Source organism: Equus przewalskii, chromosome X (genome assembly GCF_037783145.1).
Source record: "Equus przewalskii isolate Varuska chromosome X, EquPr2, whole genome shotgun sequence".
NCBI classification, from domain to species: Eukaryota; Metazoa; Chordata; class Mammalia; order Perissodactyla; family Equidae; genus Equus; species Equus przewalskii.
The window spans coordinates 36,957,148-36,976,199 of NC_091863.1; the positions used below are offsets into that span (position 1 = coordinate 36,957,148).

Consider the following 19,052-nt stretch of genomic DNA (forward strand, 5'->3'; position numbering starts at 1 on the left):
CTGTAGTTTTTCTTTAACCCAATGTATCGTGTTAATCTCTCCATCTGAAAAACGCACTTTGTAATAGTTCCATTTCCTGCATAGTATTCTATCAGATAAGTAAACAATTTCCTATTGGATGTGTAGACCGTTTCTTTTCTTTTTTTTGCTATTAACATAATCGCTATATTATCTATCCTTGTAGCTAAATCTTTGTACACATCAGTGTTTATCTTCTTAGATGGAATACCTTGATGTGGTAGGCTTTATTAAGTGAAAGGATGTTAAAATTTTTGACAGATAGTGCTAAATTAAGCTATGAATAAGTTTTGCTAATTTATATTTATTGTACTAGTAGAATGATAAAACTGCCTTTTTTCTTGAATTCTTGCCACTCTTGGGTAGTTCCATTATCACTACTGAGTGTCACCATTATTATTATTTAATTTCATCGTTTTCATATGTGAAAAATAGTACACAATGATTATGAAGTTAAAGGGCAGATGACTGTGTGTAGCACCCTTTCCCAACTATGTATAGGTGATTGTTGGGGCCGGCCCCGTGGCCAAGTGGTTGAGTTCACATGCTCCGCTTTGGTGGCCTGGGGTTTCACTGGTTTGGATTCTGGGTGCAGACATGGCGCTTCTCATCAAGCCGTGCTGAGGCAGCATCCCATATAGCACAACTGGAGAGACTTACAACCAAAAATATACACCTATGTACTGGGGGGCTTTGGGAAGAAGAAGAAAAAAGCAAAAGATTGGCAACAGATTTTAGCTCAGGTGCCAATCTTAATATATAGGTGATTGTTTTATCCTTGATAATTTCCTTGTTTGATTCCTTTCTTCCTCCTGTTTTTATGAGGTAAAGGGCAAAATAAAAGAGAATGTGTGAGAAGGATTACAGAACACTTAAGTTGTTATAATAAATTTAACTTGCTTCTTATTGTTTTCTTTGGCATTTATTCTTTTCGGACCCAGCTCCTTTGTCAGTACTTCGCCAGTTTTCTATAATCTTTGAAATTCATTATGTTTTTCTTTTTTTTAAACTGAAAAGACTAAATGGGCTTATTTAAAAACAAAATAAAACTAAAAATTATGAAGAAATAATTCCAAGTCCCATAAATAAAGCTGGTTCCAAGGATTAAAAAGTTCTGAGTTTTGGAAATTGGTTGATAAAGAGTTGATACTAGTATGTTTGGGCACAGTGTTCTTAGTTAAGTGGCAAGAGAAAACACTAACCTTGCCTGAAGTCATGTTAAAAAGATTTCCTGGTGGATCAGCATGGACTTCTCAAGCCAGTAAAGAACTCAATAATCACAGAATGAACATTAGGTGATTTAGGGAAGGAAGAGCCCAATCATTTTGAAGCAAGTTTTAAGCATTGTTTCAGTGTCTAAACAAGTGATTTCCCTCATTCTCTCTTAATGACTTCAGAAAAATCTAGTTACAGTGGAATTTTTTTCATGGAAATCGAGTTAAAGATTAGAAATAAGGACCGTGCTTTGCTTAAAAAGATTTCACTAGGGAGACTTTGGTGATGAATACTTGTGTATAGTCTTTAGAGGTTTAATGATTTATTTGGATTAGGAAACAAAATATGTTAACATGTTTCTTAAAATAGGATGCTAGGCCTAATGGGATAATGTACAATTGTTCAGAAATGTATAAATCAGTGGAAAGGTAACAAATGGTCATGGAAGAAATATCATGTCATTTATAAATCTGTGATTGCAATTTGGAGCATTTACTTTTGTGACTTTGAGGGTTCATTCTTATTTCTCAGTTCACCTTATTGTAATGTGGATGCCCTGTTTCTCCCAACTGATAATAACACAGGCTTCTTGTACCTCAGTTTCACTTACTATGGAGGACATCATACTATTTCTTTAAGGGCCTGTCCAATTCTAAAACGGAAATTTTATGAAGTCAGGTAATATATATTATTATTCAGGCTGTTGGAAACATGTCTTTCAAATTTGTTGAAATTCTTTAACATCATTAAAAGAGCAGTCCAGGTTTGATATGATAACTGCACAAAATTGTCAGGGACCCTGACCTCTATTGGTTAGGATGTTTGTAGGCACAGATATCAAAGACCTGATTCTAGCTTAAACAATAGGGAGATTTATTGCCGCACGTAATTGGAAGTTCATAGGTGAGTTGTACGCTAGGCATAGTTTGAAGTCTAGAAGTATCCAGGTACTTTCCATCTGCTTCCTCTGTTGTCTTCTATGGGCTTCATCCTAAGAATAGTTCTCCTTGAAGTAGCAGTTGGTGATATATGTTTTCTTGTTCGCATCCATTAATCAATGACTCTTATGAGCTAGTTACACTCATATGTGAAGAACTAGAAAACGGAGGATAGCTTGAAATTAACTCGTCACCAAAACTGGAAAAATTAGTCTAAATATCCTTCCGATGATAGGTTGGTTGACATCGTCTTTATGCAGAAAAGCTGAACATTATTCAAATAAGTTACTTGTTCAGATATGTGATGATATTTTTGGGTATTGCTTCTCTAATTTGAACATATTCAGAAAGTTCTCTTTATGGTATTCATATGTATTTTGGCTGTTAAGCAATGTGAAAACATTACACATGGAGTGTTAGAAAGTGTTAATTTCTGTTTTCCCCCATTTTTATCAGTATAAAATTTTATTACTCTTGTTGAAAATCTAATTTGAAAATCTGTCATTCTTTTTATTAATTGAGATATAATTGACTATAACATTAATTTTAGATGTACAATGTAATGATTTCATATTTGTGTGTATTGTGAAATGATAGCTAGTAAGTCTAGTTAACATCCTGTGTCACCATACATAGTTAGAAATTTTTTCTTGTGATGAGAACTTTTAAGATTTACTCTTTTGGGGCCGGCCCGGTGGCGCAGCGGTTAAGTTCACACGTTCTGCTTCTGGGCGGCCCGGGGTTTGCTGGTTCGGATCCCGGGTGTGGACATGGCACCGCTTGGCACGCCATGCTGTGGTAGGCGTCCCACATATAAAGTAGAGAAAGATGGGCACGGATGTTAGCTCAGGGCCAGGCTTCTTCAGCAAAAAGAGGAGGACTGGCAGTAGTTAGCTCAGGGCTAATCTTCCTCAGAAAAAAGAAAAAAAATATTTACTCTTTTAGCAACTTTCAGATATCCAATACAGTATTAACTATTGTCAACCATGCTATATATTACATCCCCATGACTTATTTATTGCTCATTAGTGTTTTTTTTTTTAAGATTTTATTTTTCCTTTTTCTCCCAGAGCCCCCCAGTACATAGTTGTGTATTTTTACTTGTGGGTCCTAGTTGTGGCATGTCGGATGCCACCTCAGCATGGCTTGATGAGTGGTACCATGTCCGCACCCAGGATTCGAACCAGGGAAACCCTGAGCCGTCGAAGTGGAGTGTGCAAACTTAACCACTCAGCCACAGGGCCGGGCCACTCATTAGTGTTTTTAAAAGAGCTCTCTGTACCAATTCTAATGTGCATATATGACTTTTTTACCTCCTCCTCCTTCTCACTGAGTTTTTATGTTGATAGGAACTATTTTAATTTTTTCCAGAGCCTTTTATACCTTGAGATGGGTTTAAGCATATGGAATGCCCTATTTTGGAGTTGAGTGGAGTAGGGTAATTGTGGGCTGGATTTTTTTGTTGATTGTGTGAAAGGAAGCATCACAAAAGAAATAGTTCCTTTGTTCTTTGAGGTGGCTGAGCTCTTAGTCATTCTTGGAACTGAGATCCCTTGTGAGAACAAATAACCTGTCACATTCTGGAGTAGCCTTGGAAATCATCTTAATACTTTTATCAGATTTGGTCTCTGAGGAAGGTCAGATTGATTCGGTAGCCTAGATTCTGTTCAAGTGCAGGTCTGAGATGTGACCATGGTTTTACATCCTTGAACACCTACATATTTGACATTTGTTACCATGTCTGACTATGAATAGGGAGGCCCCAGATTTCTAAATTGCTTGGTCTTAAATACCTCTGTCTGCTGGGAGGTACATATGGTGGGAAGTTTGTTATAATATTTCTTAAAACTTGTATTATTGATTTTGAAATGGGACATAATTGTGACTTATACTTGTTTTTCCTATTTTAGCATTATCTGCATACCAGAGGTACTACAGTTTACAATCTGACTACTGGAAGGTTAGTGCACGTTTGCATGCCTATTTCCTATTTGCTTTTTTGGCACATTACTGCCGGTTATACTGAAAATGAATTGTGCTCTTGCTTTTTTGTTTGTTTTGTTAATTACTTAAAAGTATTACTTCTAGGGAAAAGGGATTAGAAGAGGAAAAATGAGTGTTCTTTGTGCTATCTTGTATGAACCACCTTGTATTTTATTGAAAGAATTAAGTGACTCCGACACAATTTATTGGCCAAATATGATCCTAAGTGTGAGAATTTAAAAGCAAGCAAAATCAAACAACAACAAAATGATTCTTTGGTTTTCTCGTCTGAAGTTGGCACCTGGGAATAAAAGAAGGCTGATGATGGGTGTATCAGGCTGAAAGGGGAAGGCATAATGGGAAAGTTATAGTGGAAATCTTTCTTGGTACAGTCTGTCTATAATTGGAGCTCTAAGGACAGCTCAACCTAATCAGTTTTTAAAAGACCTACCTAAATGAAGAACTGTGCATAGCAATGAATCAGCTATTTTCTTACCTTATGTAGTGTGTAAAGTTACCTGGGCAGGTTAATCTTTCACATCGTGTTTGCTTTTAACTGTAAGTTTATTGACCAGTGCGGTTTCTTTATCTGAATTGCCCTTTCACATTTTTTAGGTGGATTTTATTTTTCTAGCACCTAGTTTATCTTTCTTTTTGATTTGTAGAAGTTTTAACAATATATTTTGGTAATTTTTAAAAATATATTCAAAATATCTTCTCTAGTCTGTGGTTTATCTTTTTTTTTTTTAAAGCTTATTGAAGTGTAATTTGCATACCATAAAATTCCTGTGTTTTAACTATGCAATTCAGTGACTTTTAGTAAATTTCCAGAGTTGTCCAATGATAACCACAGTCCTATTTTAGGACATGTCTGTCTCCCCATAATGAAACCTCATGACCAACCCTTGGCAAGTACTAATCTACTTTCTGCCTTTATGTATTTGTATTTTCTGCATATTTTATATAAATGGAATCATATAATATGTGGTCTTTTGTAACTGACTTTTTTTCACTTAGTATACGTTTTCAAGGTTGATCCATTTGTAGATGTACTTTATTCCTTTTTATTATCTAATATTCCATTGTATGGATATACTACATTTTATTTATCCATTCATCAGTTGATGGCCATTTTAGTTGTTTCCACTTTTTGGCTATTGTGAATAATGTTGCTACGAACATTCGTGTACAAATTTTTGTGTGGGCATACATTTTCAGCTCTCTTGGATAGATAACTAGGAGTGGGATTGCCAGGTTGTAGAATGAATCCATGTTTTACATTTTGAGAAACTGTCAAAATTGTTTTCTAGAGTGGCTGTAACATATTATATTCTCACCAGCAGTATATGAGAGTTATAATTTCTCCATGTCCTTTTCAACACTTGTAATTGTCCAGTTTTTGAGTGTAGCCATCCTAGTGGATGTGAAGTAGCATCATCTTAGGGTTTTTACTTGCGTTTTCCTAATTACTGATGATGTTGAGCATCTTTAGTGAACATATTATCTATTTGTATATATTCTTGGGTGAAATGCCTATGCAAATCCTTTACCCATTTTAAAATTTGTCTTTTTAAAAATTAGTGTGTTTGAAGAGTTCTTTATATATTCTGGATATAATCCCTTATTACGTATATAATTTGCAAATATTTTCTCAAAGTCTGTGACTTATATTTTCACTTTCTTGATAGTATATTTTGAAGTGCAAAAATTTTAATTTTGATGACATCCACTTTCTCAACTTTTTCTTTCATTGCTGTACTTTTGATGTTGTACCTAAAAATCTTTTCCTAACCCAAGGTCATGATGATTTACTCCATAGCTGATTCAATCAGTTGCTTCAGTGTTTGCCTTTACAGATAGTACTGCAGTAAATAGTAACAGGTTTTTTTCATACTTTTGTTAGTGATTCTTTGGTATAGATTCTCTTTGATATAGATTCCTTTATAAGTGGGATTGCTGGGTTGAAGGATAAGTGTTAAATACTGCTCCTTTGGGAGTGCTTGTTTCCGCTTGGTCTTAACTAAGAAAGTGTAGATCAACAGGCTTTTTGCTAATCTGATAGGTGAGAAATGGTGTCGTATTGTTGTTTTACTTTGCCTTTTTTAAATTGCTAGTGAGGTTGAGTTTTTTTAAAAGTTTAAAGAATATTTGTATTTCTTTTTCTTTGAAGTATTCTATGTGTCTTGCTCATTTTTCTATTGGGCCATTGTTTTCTTTCTCTTTTATGTAGCCGTATGTTATGTATGAGATATTTTATCCTCTATCTGTGATAGTAAGTTGCAGTTTGCCATTTGTTGTTTTACTTTGCCGTGTTTGTTTTGTCCATGCAGAAGTTTTGTATTTCTATGTAGTCAGATTTATCAGTCTTTTCCCATATTGCATCTGCACTTTGAATCATAGGACAGTTTTTTCCTCACTCCCAGGTGTTAGAGAAATTCACCCACATTTTCTGTTAGTAGTTGAATGGTTTTAGTTTTTAATTTAAATCTCTGATCCATTTGGGATTTATCCTTGATTTATAGTCTGAGGAACATCTATATTTATCTTTTTCCTTATGGCTAATAATCCCAACACAAAATACTGAGAAATTCGTCTTTTCATCCACTCATTTGAGATGTTGCCTTAATTGTATGCTAAATCTGCATACGCAATTTTGTCCATAGATTTTCTGGTCTATTTCATGAGTCTGTTCATGAACTAATACCATACTATTTTACTTTTAGTGGTTTTATAATATGTTTTAATATATGATAGTGCTAGGACACCCTTTTCTCCATTGTTCATGTTTTTAGGGTTTCCCTGGCTGTCCTTTGTTGCTTATTTTTCCAAATAAGCTATCTAATTAACGTGTTTAGCTCCACAAAAATATCTATGGATTTTTTTCCTCCAGTTTTTTTGAGGTATAATTATAATAATGTGTGAGATTCCCAATTGTTCTATATCTTGGCTAGCACTTGGTATTGTCAATCTTTTTAACTTTAGCCATTCTATTAGGTAAGTAGTGGTGTTTTCGTTTTGGTTTTATCTGCATTTTCCTGATGATAGTGATACTGAGCATCTTGTATGTGCTCTTGGCCTTTTATATACCTTCTCTTGTTAATTATCTGTTAACATTTTTTGCTCATTTTTAACTTCTTTATTGAGTTGTATGGGGTCCTTACATATTCTGGATAAAAGCCCTTTGTCAGATACATGTTTTGGAAATGTTTTCTCACAGTCTGTGGCTTTCATTTTTGTTTTCTTAATTGTACCTTTTGAAGAGCAAATGTTCATAATTTTGATGAAGTACAATTTAATCATTTTTTTCTTTTATAGCTTGTGATTTTTGTGTTCTGTTAAGAAATCTTTGCCTACCCCAAGATCATAAAGACTTCTTCAGCTTTTTCCCCTAGAAGTTCTATAGTCACATTTCTTATATTTTGGTTTTTGATAGATTTTAAGTTGTTTGTGATGTGAGATGAGCAACAGTGTCTGCACGCCACCCCCCCATCCCAATAGATACCTAGTTGTTCCAACATCATCTGTTGGAAAGATTGTCCTTTCAAAATTGAATTACCATTTCCTCTTTGACAAAAATCAATTGACCACTATTAATTTTGTATCCATTTCTAGATCCTCTATTATGTTCCAGTGATTTATATGTCTATTTTTAAGCCAGTATCACACTGTTTTGTTAATGTAGTCTTAAAATCAAGCAATGTTAAGTTCTCTCTGTTCTTTTTCAAAATTGTTTGGGTTTTTTTAGGTCCTTTGTGTTTCCATATAGAGTTTAGAAGCAGTTTGTCAATTTCTCCTGCTAAGATTTTGATTGAGACTGCATTATATGCATAGACCAATTTGGGGAGAATTTCTGCCATCTCTAATAATGCATCTGCTTGTCCATGAACATGGTATATCTCACCATTTATTTAGGTCTTCTTTAATTTCCCTCAGCAATGTTTTCTAGTTTGAGCATGCAGTTTTTGTTGTTTATTTCTATTATTTTCTTTTTTGATGCTATTATGATTGGAGTCATTGTAAAATTTTATTTCTAATTGTTTGTTGCTATTATATAGGAGTACAACAGGTTATTGTACATTTACCTAGCATCCTGCTATCTTGATAAATTAATTATTAGTTCTAGTAGCTTTGCTCTAGTTTTCTTAGGATTTTGTTTCTGTCTGCATATAAAGACAATTTTCCTTTATCTTTTCTAATCTAATCTTTTCTTTTCTAATTTAATGGGTACTCTTTCATCTTTTTCTTGCCTTGTTGAGTTGGTGAGGACCTCCACTACAGTGTTGCATAGAAAGTAAGGTCTCATGTTGTTCCTGATCTTTGGGGAAAACATTATTTTCACCATTGAATATGATATTAGCTGTAGGGTTTTTGTAGATTTAGATTGAAGAAGTTCCTTTCTGCTACTAGTTTTATTTCTAGGCCCTCCCTGACCCCCCATATAATGAATAGGTATGGAGTTTGCAAATTATTTATTTATTGAGATCCTATGGGTTTTGTCTTTTTAAACGTGTTATATGGTTAATTACATTGCTTGATTTTTTTCAGATGCTCTTTTGATAACCCCTGTTAGATATATTTTCCTTTTTATATGTTGCTAGCTTCAATGTAGTAATATTTTGTTAAGGATTTTTGCATCTTTGCTCGTAAGTGATGTTACTCTGTAATTTTCTTCTTATGACTTTGTCTGATTTTTGCATCAGGGTAATTCTGGCCTCATAAAATGAATTGGGAATTGTTCCCTCTTCTGTTGTTTTCTGAATATGTGCATAGGGTTGGTATTATTTCGTTCTTAAATGTTGAATAGAATTAACCAGTAAAGTCATCTGGGTCTAGAGAGCTTTTCAACTACAAATTCAGCTCCTTTAATATATACGGTGTATTCAGGTTTTCTGTGACTTTTTGGGTCACTTTTGGTTTGTCTTTCAAGGAAATTGTCAGATTTACTATTTTTTCTGTCATAACTCTATTTTTCTTTTAATAACTGGAGAATATATAGTGAAATGTACTCGCTTTCATTCCTGATATTGGTAATTTGATCTTTTTTTTCTTGATCAGCCTGGCTAGAGATTTATCAATTTTATTGATCTTTGCAAAGAATCAGACTTTTGTTCCATAGATATTTTTTCTTAAGTACTGTTTTCCTGTTTTTTCTTTTTCTTTTTTTTTTTGCAGAGGAAGATTTGCCCTAAGCTAACATCTGTTACCAATTCCCCCCCACACCCCATGCCCCAATACATAGTTGTAAGGTCTTCTGGTTCTTCTATGTGAGCCACTGTCACAGCATGGCTACCACAGACAAGTGATGTGGTTCTGTGCCTGAGAAGTGAACCTAGGCTGCTGAAGTGAAGCATGCTGAACTTTAACTGCTAGGCCATCAGAGCTGGCTCTGTTTTTCTGTTTTATATTTCATTGATTCCTAGTTGTCTTTATTATTTGCTTCTGCTAAATTTGTGTTTAATTTTCTCTTATGTCCTAAGGTGGAAGCTTGGATATTGATTTTTTGTCTTTTTCCCCTAATACAAGTATTTAAAGGTATATATTTTTCTTAGTATTGCTTTAGCTGTATCCTGCAAATTTTTAGATTTTGCATTGTCATTGTCATTCATTTGAAAATGTTTTCTTCTTTCTCTGTGCTTTCTGACCCATAGGTTATTTAGACATATATAGTATAATTTCAAAATATTGGGGTTATTTTAGATATTTTGTAGTTAATGATTTCTAAATCTGTTTTATTTATACAGTATATTCTGTATGATTTTCTTCTTTTGAAATATATTGACACTTATTGGTTCAACACTTGAAAACAAGAATATGATTTACATTTGTTAGTTGTATTGTGCCATAAATAACAGGTAAAGGTGATTGATAGTGTTTTTCAAATCTTCTCTGTCTTTGATGATTTTTTTTATCTTTGTCATTTGCTGAGAGTTATCTCTTCCTATGATTGTGGAGTTGTCTTTCTTTTAATTTTGCCCTTTTATTCTTTAATATATTATGAAACTCTCTTATTAGTGACATACAGATTTATGATTATTTTTACTTGATGAATCAACCGTTTTATCATTATGAAATATTATTTTTTACCTCTGGTGATTCTTTGTGTCTTGACATGTGTTTGATATTAATATAGCCATTCCTTCCTTCTTTGGCTTGTTGTTTATGTGGTATATATCCTTTTCCTTTCAACCTGTTGGTATCTTTATATGTATAATTCTTCTTTTGTAGATAGCTTATAAAGGGGTCTTGCTTTTTTTATCCACTGAAAATTCCTGCTTTTTACTTGCATTGCTTAGCTGTTGACAATTAATGTAATCATCGATATGGTTGGGTTTACGTCTTTCATTTGATTTTTCCTTTTATGTTTCTCCCATTAGCTTGTTGGTCTTATGTTTCTCCTTACCTGCTCCCGCCACCCCTTTTTTGATATTTGAATCTGTTTTACAGTTTCACTTTAGTTTTCCTACTGGCCTTTTCAGCTATTCTTCTTTTCATTATTTGTTCAGTGGTGGTTCTAGGGATTATGCTAAACACCTTTAATTTTTCACAGTCAAGTCTCAGTTAATATTGTACCAATTCACATAAAATGTAGAAAGTTTGTAGTTATATAGGTCCACATCTTACCCACCCATGTCCTTTATGTGATAGTTGTTAGATATATTAGATGTATATTATTAACTCCAAAAGATGATGTTATTTTGTTTCGAACAGGCCCATATATTACATTGTAATAGTAATTCTTTGTCTTTATCCATATGGTTACCACTTCTGATGGTTTTCATTACTTTCTGTGAATCATTTCCATGTACAGTCATTTTCTTTTAGGCCAAAGAACGTTATCATTTCTTACAGTAAAAGGTCTGGTGGAGATGAATTTCTTTGATCTGAAAATATTTTCTTTACTTTCACTTTTTTTAAAATTTTTAAATTTTTTTTGTTTTTTTATTAAGGTTATGAAAGTTAACATCCTTGTGAAATTACAGTTGTACATCATTATTAGTCTTGTTGTAGGTACATCACTTCACCCGTAGTGCCCTACCCCCACTCCCCTTTCCCCTGGCAACCACCGATCAGTTCTCTTTGTCCATATGTTAACTACCACCTATGAGTGGAGTCATACAGAGTTTGTCTTTCTCTCTCTGGCTTATTTCACTCAACATAATACCCTCAAGGTCTATCCATGTTGTTGTGAATGGGACGACTTTGTCCTTTTTTATGGCTGAGTGGTATTCCATTGTAAAATATACACCAAATCTTCTTTATCCAATCATCAGTTCCTGGGCACTTAGGTTGTTTCCATGACTTGGCTATTGTGAGTAATGCTGCGATGAACATAGGGGTGCATGGAACTTTTGGAATTGCTGATTTCAGGTTTTTAGGGTATATACTCAGTAGTGGGATGGCTGGGTCATAAGGTATTTCTATTCTTAACTTTTTGAGAAATCTCCATACTGTTTTCCATAGTGGCTGCACCAGTTTGCATTCCCACCAACAGTGTATGAGGGTTCCCTTTTCTCCACAGCCTCTCCAACATTTGTGACTCTTGGTTTTGGATATTTTTGCCATTCTAACAGGTGTAAGGTGATATCTTAGTGTAGTTTTGATTTGCATTTCCCTGATGATTAGTGATGATGAGCATCTTTTCATGTGTCTATTGGCCATCCGTATATCTTCTTTGGAGAAATGTCTGTTCATGTCCCCTGCCCATTTTATAATTGGGTGGTTTGATTTTTTATTGTTGCGTTGTGTGAGTTCTTTGTATATTATGGAGATTAACCCTTTGTCAGATAAATAACTTGTGAATATTTTTTCCCAAATAGTGGGCTGTTTTTTTGTTTCAATCCTGTTTTCCCTTGCCTTGAAGAAGCTCTTTAGTCTGATGAAGTCCCATTTGTTTATTCTTTCCATTGTTTCCCTCATGTGAGGGGTTATGATGTCCGAAAAGATTCTTTTGAAGCTGATGTCAAAGAGTGTACTGCCGATATTCTCTTCTAGAAGACTTATTGTTTCAGGCCTAATCTTTAGGTCTTTGATCCATTTTGAGTTTATTTTAGTGAATGGTGAAAAAGACTGGTCAATTTTTATTATTTTACATGTGTCTGTTCAGTTTTCCCAGCACCATTTGTTGAAGAGACTTTCCTCCGTTGTAGGCCCTCAGCTCATTTGTCAAAGATTAGCTGTCCATAGATGTGTGGTTTTATTTCTGGGCTTTCAATTCTGTTCTATTGATCTGTGCACCTGTTTTTGTACCTGTACCATGCTGTTTTGATTCCTGTAGCTTTGTAGTATGTTTTGAAGTCAGGGATTGTGATGCCTCCAGCAATGTTCTTCTTTCTCAGGATTGCTTTAGCAATTCTGGGTCTTTTGTTGCCCCATATGAATTTTAGGATTCTTTGTTCAATTTCTGTAAAGAATGTCATTGGAATACTGGTTGGGATAGCATTGAATCTGTAGATTGCTTTAGGTAGTATGGACATTTTAACTATGTTTATTTTTCCAGTCCATGTGCACGGAATGTCTTTCCATCTCTTTATGTCGTCGTCAGTTTCTTTCAAGAAGGTCTTGTAGTTTTCATTGTATACATCTTTCACTTCCTTGGTTAAATTTATCCCAAGGTATTTTATTCTTTTTGTTGCGATCGTGAATGGGATTGACTTCTTGAGATCTTTTTCTATTAGTTCATTGTTAGCATATAGAAATGCTACTGATTTATGTATGTTGATTTTATACCCTGCAACTTTGCTGTAGTTGTTGATTGTTTCTAATAGTTTTTCTATGGATTCTTTGGGGTTTTCTGTATATAAGATCATGTCGTCTGCAAACAGCGAGAGTTTTACTTCTTCGTTGCCTATTTGGATTCCTTTTATTTCTTTTTCCTGCCGAATTGCTCTGGCCAAAACCTCCAGTACTATGTTGAATAAGAGTGGTGAAAGTGGGCACCCTTGTCTTGTTCCTGTTCTGAGAGGGATGGGTTTCAGTTTTTGTCCGTTGAGTGTGATGTTGGCTGTGGGTTTGTCATATATGGCCTTTATTATGTTGAGGTACTTTCCTCCTATACCTATTTTATTGAGAGTTTTTATCATAAATGGATATTGGATCTTGTCGAATGCTTTCTCTGCATCTATTGAGATGATCATGTGGTTTTTGTTTCTCGTTTTGTTAATGTAGTGAATCACGTTGATTGACTTATGGATGTTGAACCATCCCTGTGTCCCTGGTATAAATCCCACTTGATCATGGTGTATAATCTTTTTGATGTGTTGCTGTATTTGGTTTGCCCGAATCTTGTTGAGGATTTTGCATCTATGTTTATCAGTGATATTGGCCTGTAGTTTTCCTTCTTTGTGTTATCATTGTCAGGCTTTGGTATCAGCGTGATGTTGGCTTCGTAGAATGTATTAGGGAGTGCTCCATCTTCCTCAGTTTTCTGGAATAGTTTGAGAAGGATAGGTATTAAATCTTCTTTGAATGTTTGGTAGAATTCTCCAGAGAAGCCGTCTGGCCCTGTCCTCTTATTTTTGGGGAGGTTTTTGATTCCTGTTTCTATTTCTTTACTTGTGATTGGTCTATTCAGATTCTCTATTTCTTCCTGATTGAGTTTGGGTAGGCTGTATGAGTCTAGGAATTTATCCATTTCTTCTAGGTTGTTCAATTTGTTGGCATATAGTTTTTCATAGTATTCTCTTATGATCCTTTGTATTTCTTCGGTATCTGTTGTGATTTCTCCTCTCTCGTTTCTAATTTTATTTATTTGAGACTTCTCTCTTTGTTTTTTCGTTAGTCTGGCTAAGGGTTTATCGATTTTGTTAATTTTTTCAAAGAACCAACTCTTTGTTTCATTGATCCTTTCTACTTTCTTTTTTGTTTCAATATCATTTATTTCTGCTCTAATTTTTATTATTTCCCTACTTCTACTGACTTTGGGCTTTGTTCTTCTTTTTCTAATTCTGTTAGGTGTTGTTTGAGGTTGTTTATGTAAGATTTTTCTTGCTCATTGAGGTGAGCCTGTATTGCAATGAATTTCCCTCTTAGGACTGCCTTTGCTGCATCCCAAATAAGTTGGTATGGCGTGTTTTCATTTTCATTTGTCTCCAGATAATATTTGATTTCTTCTTTAATTTCTTCAATAATCCATTGTCTGTTCAGTAGCATGTTGTTTAGTCTCCACATTTTTGACCCTTTCCCAGCTTTATTCTTGTAGTTGATTTCTAGTTTCATAGCATTATGATCCGAAAAGATGCTTGATATTATTTCAACCCTCTTGAACTTATTGATGCTTGCTTTGTTTCCCAAGATATGGTCTGTCCTTGAGAATGTTCCATGTGTGCTTGAGAAGAATGTGTAACCTGCTGTTTTTGGATGAAGTGTCCTATATATATCTATTAGGTCCATCTGATCAAATTTTTCATTTAATTCTATAATTTCCTTCTTGATTTTCTGTCTGGATGACCTGTCCATTGGTGTTAATGGGGTGTTGAGTTCCCCTACTATTATTATATTGCTGTTGATGTCTCCTTTTAGTTTTGTTAATAGTTCCTTTATGAATTTTGGTGCTCCTGTGTTAGGTGCGTATATATTTATAAGTGTTATGTCATCTTGGTGGAGCGTCCCTTTTATCATTATATACTGCCCCTCTTTGTCTTTCTTTATCTGTTTTTCTTTGAAGTCTACTTTGTCTGATATAAGTATGGCAACACCTGCTTTCTTAAGTTCATTATTAGCCAGGAGTATTGTCTTCCATCCCTTCACTTTGAGTCTGTGCTTTTCTTTGGGGCTGAGGTGTATTTCCTGGAGGCAGCATATTGTTGGATCTTGTTCTTTGATCCATCCTGCCACTCTGTGCCTTTTGATTGGAGAGTTCAATCCATTCACGTTTAGAGTGATTATTGAAATGTGGGGGCCTACTGTTGCCAGTTTATCACTTGTTTTCTGGTTCTTTTGCATTTTGTCCTGATGGAGAGCTGTTACTTTGTGTTATTGTCCTTCTGCTTATCTCCTTTGTTCTGGATTTTGTAGCCCCTTTCCTTTTTTTGATTTTTCAGGAATGAGGTTCTTCCTGAGCGTTTCTTGAAGAGGAGGTTTTGTGGTGATGAACTCCCTTAACTTTTGTTTATCTGGGAAAGTTTGTATTTCTCCATCGTATTTGAAGGATATTTTCGCTGGGTAGAGTATTCTAGGCTGCAGGTTTTTGTCCTTCAGAGTTTTGAATATTTCATTCCAATCTCTTCTAGCCTGTAAGGTCTCTCCTGAGAAATCTGCTGATAGCCTTATGGGGTTTCCTTTGTAAGTTATCTTCTTCTGCCTGGCTCCCCTTAGCATTTTCTCTTTGTCGTTGACTTTTGCTAGTTTCACTACTATATGCCTTGAGGTTGGTCTTCTTGCGTTAATAAAGTTTGGAGATCTATTCACTTCTGTCACATGAAGTTCCATCTCTCTTCCCAAGTTTGGAAAGTTCTCAGCCATTATTTCTTTGAACAGGCCTTCTGCCCACTTCTCCTTCTCTTCTGCCTCTGGTATACCTATAATCCTTATGTTGCATCTCCTAATTGAGTCGGATAATTCTCGGAGAGTTTCTTCATTTCTTTTTAGTCTTAGTTCTCTCTCCTCCTCTGTCTGCAGCATTTCTATATTCCTATCCTCCAAATTGCTAATTTGGTCCTCCATATTATCGACCCTACTGTTCAGAGAGTCCAGATTTTTCTTAATCTCCTCCATTGTGTTCTTCATCTCCAGTATTTCTAATTGGTTCTTCTTTATAGTGTCAAGCTCTTTTGTGACATAGCTACTGAACTCATTGAGTTGTCTATCTGAGTTCTCTTTTAACTCTTTGAGTTTTTTAATAATGTTAGTTTTGAAATCATCATCATTTAGGTTATAGATTTCATTGTCTTTGGGATTGTTTTCTGGGTGCTTATCATTTTCCTTCTGTTCTGGAGATTTAATGTATTTTTTCATACTGCTTGATGGCGTGGATTTGTGCCTCTGTATAGAGATAGAGTTTAGTCGCTGCTTCCACTTGTTGCGACTGGTGTGGGGGGGCGCAGCTGTGTAGACTGCACCAACCAGGAACCCTGTCAGCTGTTACTGACTGGACCTGGACCCCTCCTCGTAGTCACAGTGGTCCTGTGGGGTCCCTCGTCGGTTGTGGGGGCAATCGCAAGGGGACCTCAGGCTGCTGGTGCCTACTGTTGCAGCCCACTTAGATGCGCTCCCTCCTTGTGGCCTGCAGCGGTGTTGTGGGCTTTCCCAGCAGCTAGTAGCAGGATCACCTATAATCGCCGCTTTGTCCCTAACAGAGCCCACAAGATCACACTTGTCCACTATAGGTCCCAGCAGAGCCATGGGTATCTTCTGCAGTCTGTCATTAGCTCGCCTAGCTGTGCTACTTTTGCCCCAGGGCCTTCCGGCCTTCCGATTGCAAGTCGGGACCTCTCCACTAGTGCTGTGCAGAGGCTTTCGCTGAGGCTGCTGTAGGAACCTGGAGTTCCCCCGTGGACTATGTAGCCGTTTCACCGGAGCTCCACTCTGCCCCACTCCACTCTCACGGGATCTCTGGGAGCTCTTTGCCTCGTCTGGGACACGGCCAGAGTCCGTGGGCATGGCAGTGGCTTGTAAGCTGCTGCCTTGTGGGGAATTCTGCTCTAGGGAGCTTCCTGGTGTTCCGAATGCTGGGCAGGGCCTCTCTGCCAATGGCGAGCAGAGGCCCTCTCTGTTGGGGGCGTGCAGGACCCTGGAGCGTCCCCCTGGGCTGCAGAGCCAGGTGCTGGACTTCCACCCCTGTCCCCAAGCACATCCACAGGAAGTCTGGGCGCCCCCTGCACTGACCCGTGTGCCGGAGACTGTGGGCCCAGCAGCATCTTGTGGTCTGGTGCTGTGCCAGGGAATCTGCCTGCCGGGAGCTTCCCTTTGTCCTGGATTCTGGGCGTGGCCTCCTTGCTAATGGTGAGCAGAGGCTTTCCCTGCTGGGGAGGTGCGGGATCCCAGAGCCTCCACCCTGGCCACAGAGCTGGGCGCTGGAGCTCCACCCGTGTCCCCAAGCACATCTACAGGAAGTCCGGGCGCCCCCTGCACCGACCCATGTGCCGGAGACTGTGAGCCCAGCAGCAGCTTGCGGTCTGGTGCCATGCTGGGGAATCCACCCGTCGGGAGCTTCCCTTTCTTCTGGATTCTGGGCGGAGCCTCCCTGCTAATGGCTTGCGGAGGCCTTCCATGCTGGTGGGTGCAGGACCCTGGGGATTCCCCCTGGGCTTAGGTGTAATCGTGGGGGGCTTGGGTAGGGCTGTTGTCACCTGTTTCCACCGTCGCTCCGCTGGTGAGTGCACACTCCTGCCCTTGGTGTGTGGCGATGCTATGGGGGAGTCCGCTGGAAGAGAGCCTCCTGCAGGAGCTAGGCTCTCCGGGGTTCAGGGGTCAGAGAGTTTTCACCTATTTCCACCGCCTCCTGGGGCGAAGTCCGTCCGCCTTCCGATGTATAGTAGCATGAGACTCTTAGGCGTCTTGAGATGCTATCTGAATATCCTTTGTTAATCGGTGAATGTCCCTTTAATTTCATTTTTAAAGGGCATTTTTGCTGGATAGAGAATTATGGGTTGGCTTGCTTTTCCTCCATATTTTCTGATGAGAAATCAGCTCTTAATAGAGCCACTGTTCCCCTGTATACAATTTATTGTTTGCTCCTTTCAATGTAGTTTGTTCATGATATACCTCTCCATGATCGCCTTCGTATTTATCCTGTTTGAGCATCTGGAATATGCATTAAACTTGGGAACTTTCTGTCATTATTTCCTCAAATAATTTTGTTTGTTTTCTTTCCTCTCCTTCTGGGGATCCTATTCCATGTAGGTTTGATAATTTGTTTTTTTATCAAAATGTCCCTGAGGGGCTTCTTTTTTTTCCCTTTTTCTCTGTGCTCTTCACATTGTATAATTTGTTATATTGTTTTGAAGTTCATTTTCTCTTTTCTTTGTCATTTTCATTTTATTATTAGTTCAACCCATTGAATTTAATTTCAGGTATGATGTTTTTCAGTTATAGATTTTCCATTGGATTCTTTTTTATTATTACTCTTTCTTTGTTGGGATTTCCTGTCTTTTCATTATTCATGAGCGTATTTTGTTTTAGTTTGTTACGATACTTAAAAGAGCCACTGTAAAATCCTTGTCTGCCATTTCTGGCATCTTTGTCATGATGAGTTTGGTCTCAGTTGATTTTCTTTTTTCTTGAGACTATGTTCTGTTTTCCTGGATGTTTGTATGTTACATAATTTTGTGTTGGGTACTGGACACTATGAAAATTATTCTAATTCTGATTCTGTTATTTTCTTCTAACAACTGTTTTTTTCCTCTTTCATCAGGCAGTTATCTTTATTGGTCTTGAAGTGTAAACTCAGTTTCTTCAAGTGGCATCCTAAGTATCAATTTAGATCTTGTATCTTTAACTTGGCTGTTTTGAGCCTGTAACTTGCATACAGGAGTCAGCAAGATATGTGGATAGGCAGAATTTAGGGCTTCGTTCTCTGACTCTTTCCTTTCTAGGATTTCCCTTAATTCAGTGGGTTATGATTTCTGTTGGTTTTGGTCTTCTGGTTTTCTGTATCAGAAAGACTGTGCTTTTTGTATCAGTGACCCAATACCATGCATGCTATGCCTGGCACCAAGTTATTAGCTGTTACAATGGGAATTCACTCGATGTGACTTTCCTTCTCTGAGCATGGCCTTCTGTATTAGATTCCTGTTGCTACTTTAACAAATTACCACAAATTTGATGGCTTAAACAGCACAAATTTAATTATTCTACAGTTTTGGAAGTCAAAGTCCAAGATGAGTCTTAAGGGGTTAAAATCAGATTGTTAATAGGGCCAGTTCCTTCTAGAGGCTCTGTTGGAGAATCTGTTTCCTTGCC

The 19,052-nt window shown here is 36.9% G+C and overlaps 1 protein-coding gene across 21 annotated transcripts in view; it reads left to right on the forward strand.

Moving 5' to 3' along the window:
• The window catches only part of KDM6A (lysine demethylase 6A), a 206,637-nt gene that overhangs the window by 76,733 nt on the left and 110,852 nt on the right, over positions 1–19,052 (forward strand). For all 21 annotated transcript variants that reach the window (XR_011536275.1, XR_011536274.1, XR_011536276.1 and 18 more), the window contains one exon: positions 4,082–4,131. Coding sequence is in view for 15 of the 21 variants with exons in the window: in XM_070606385.1 (XP_070462486.1) it covers positions 4,082–4,131 (50 nt within the window). In the remaining 6 variants the exon portion in view is untranslated. The remainder of the gene's footprint in view (positions 1–4,081; positions 4,132–19,052) is intronic.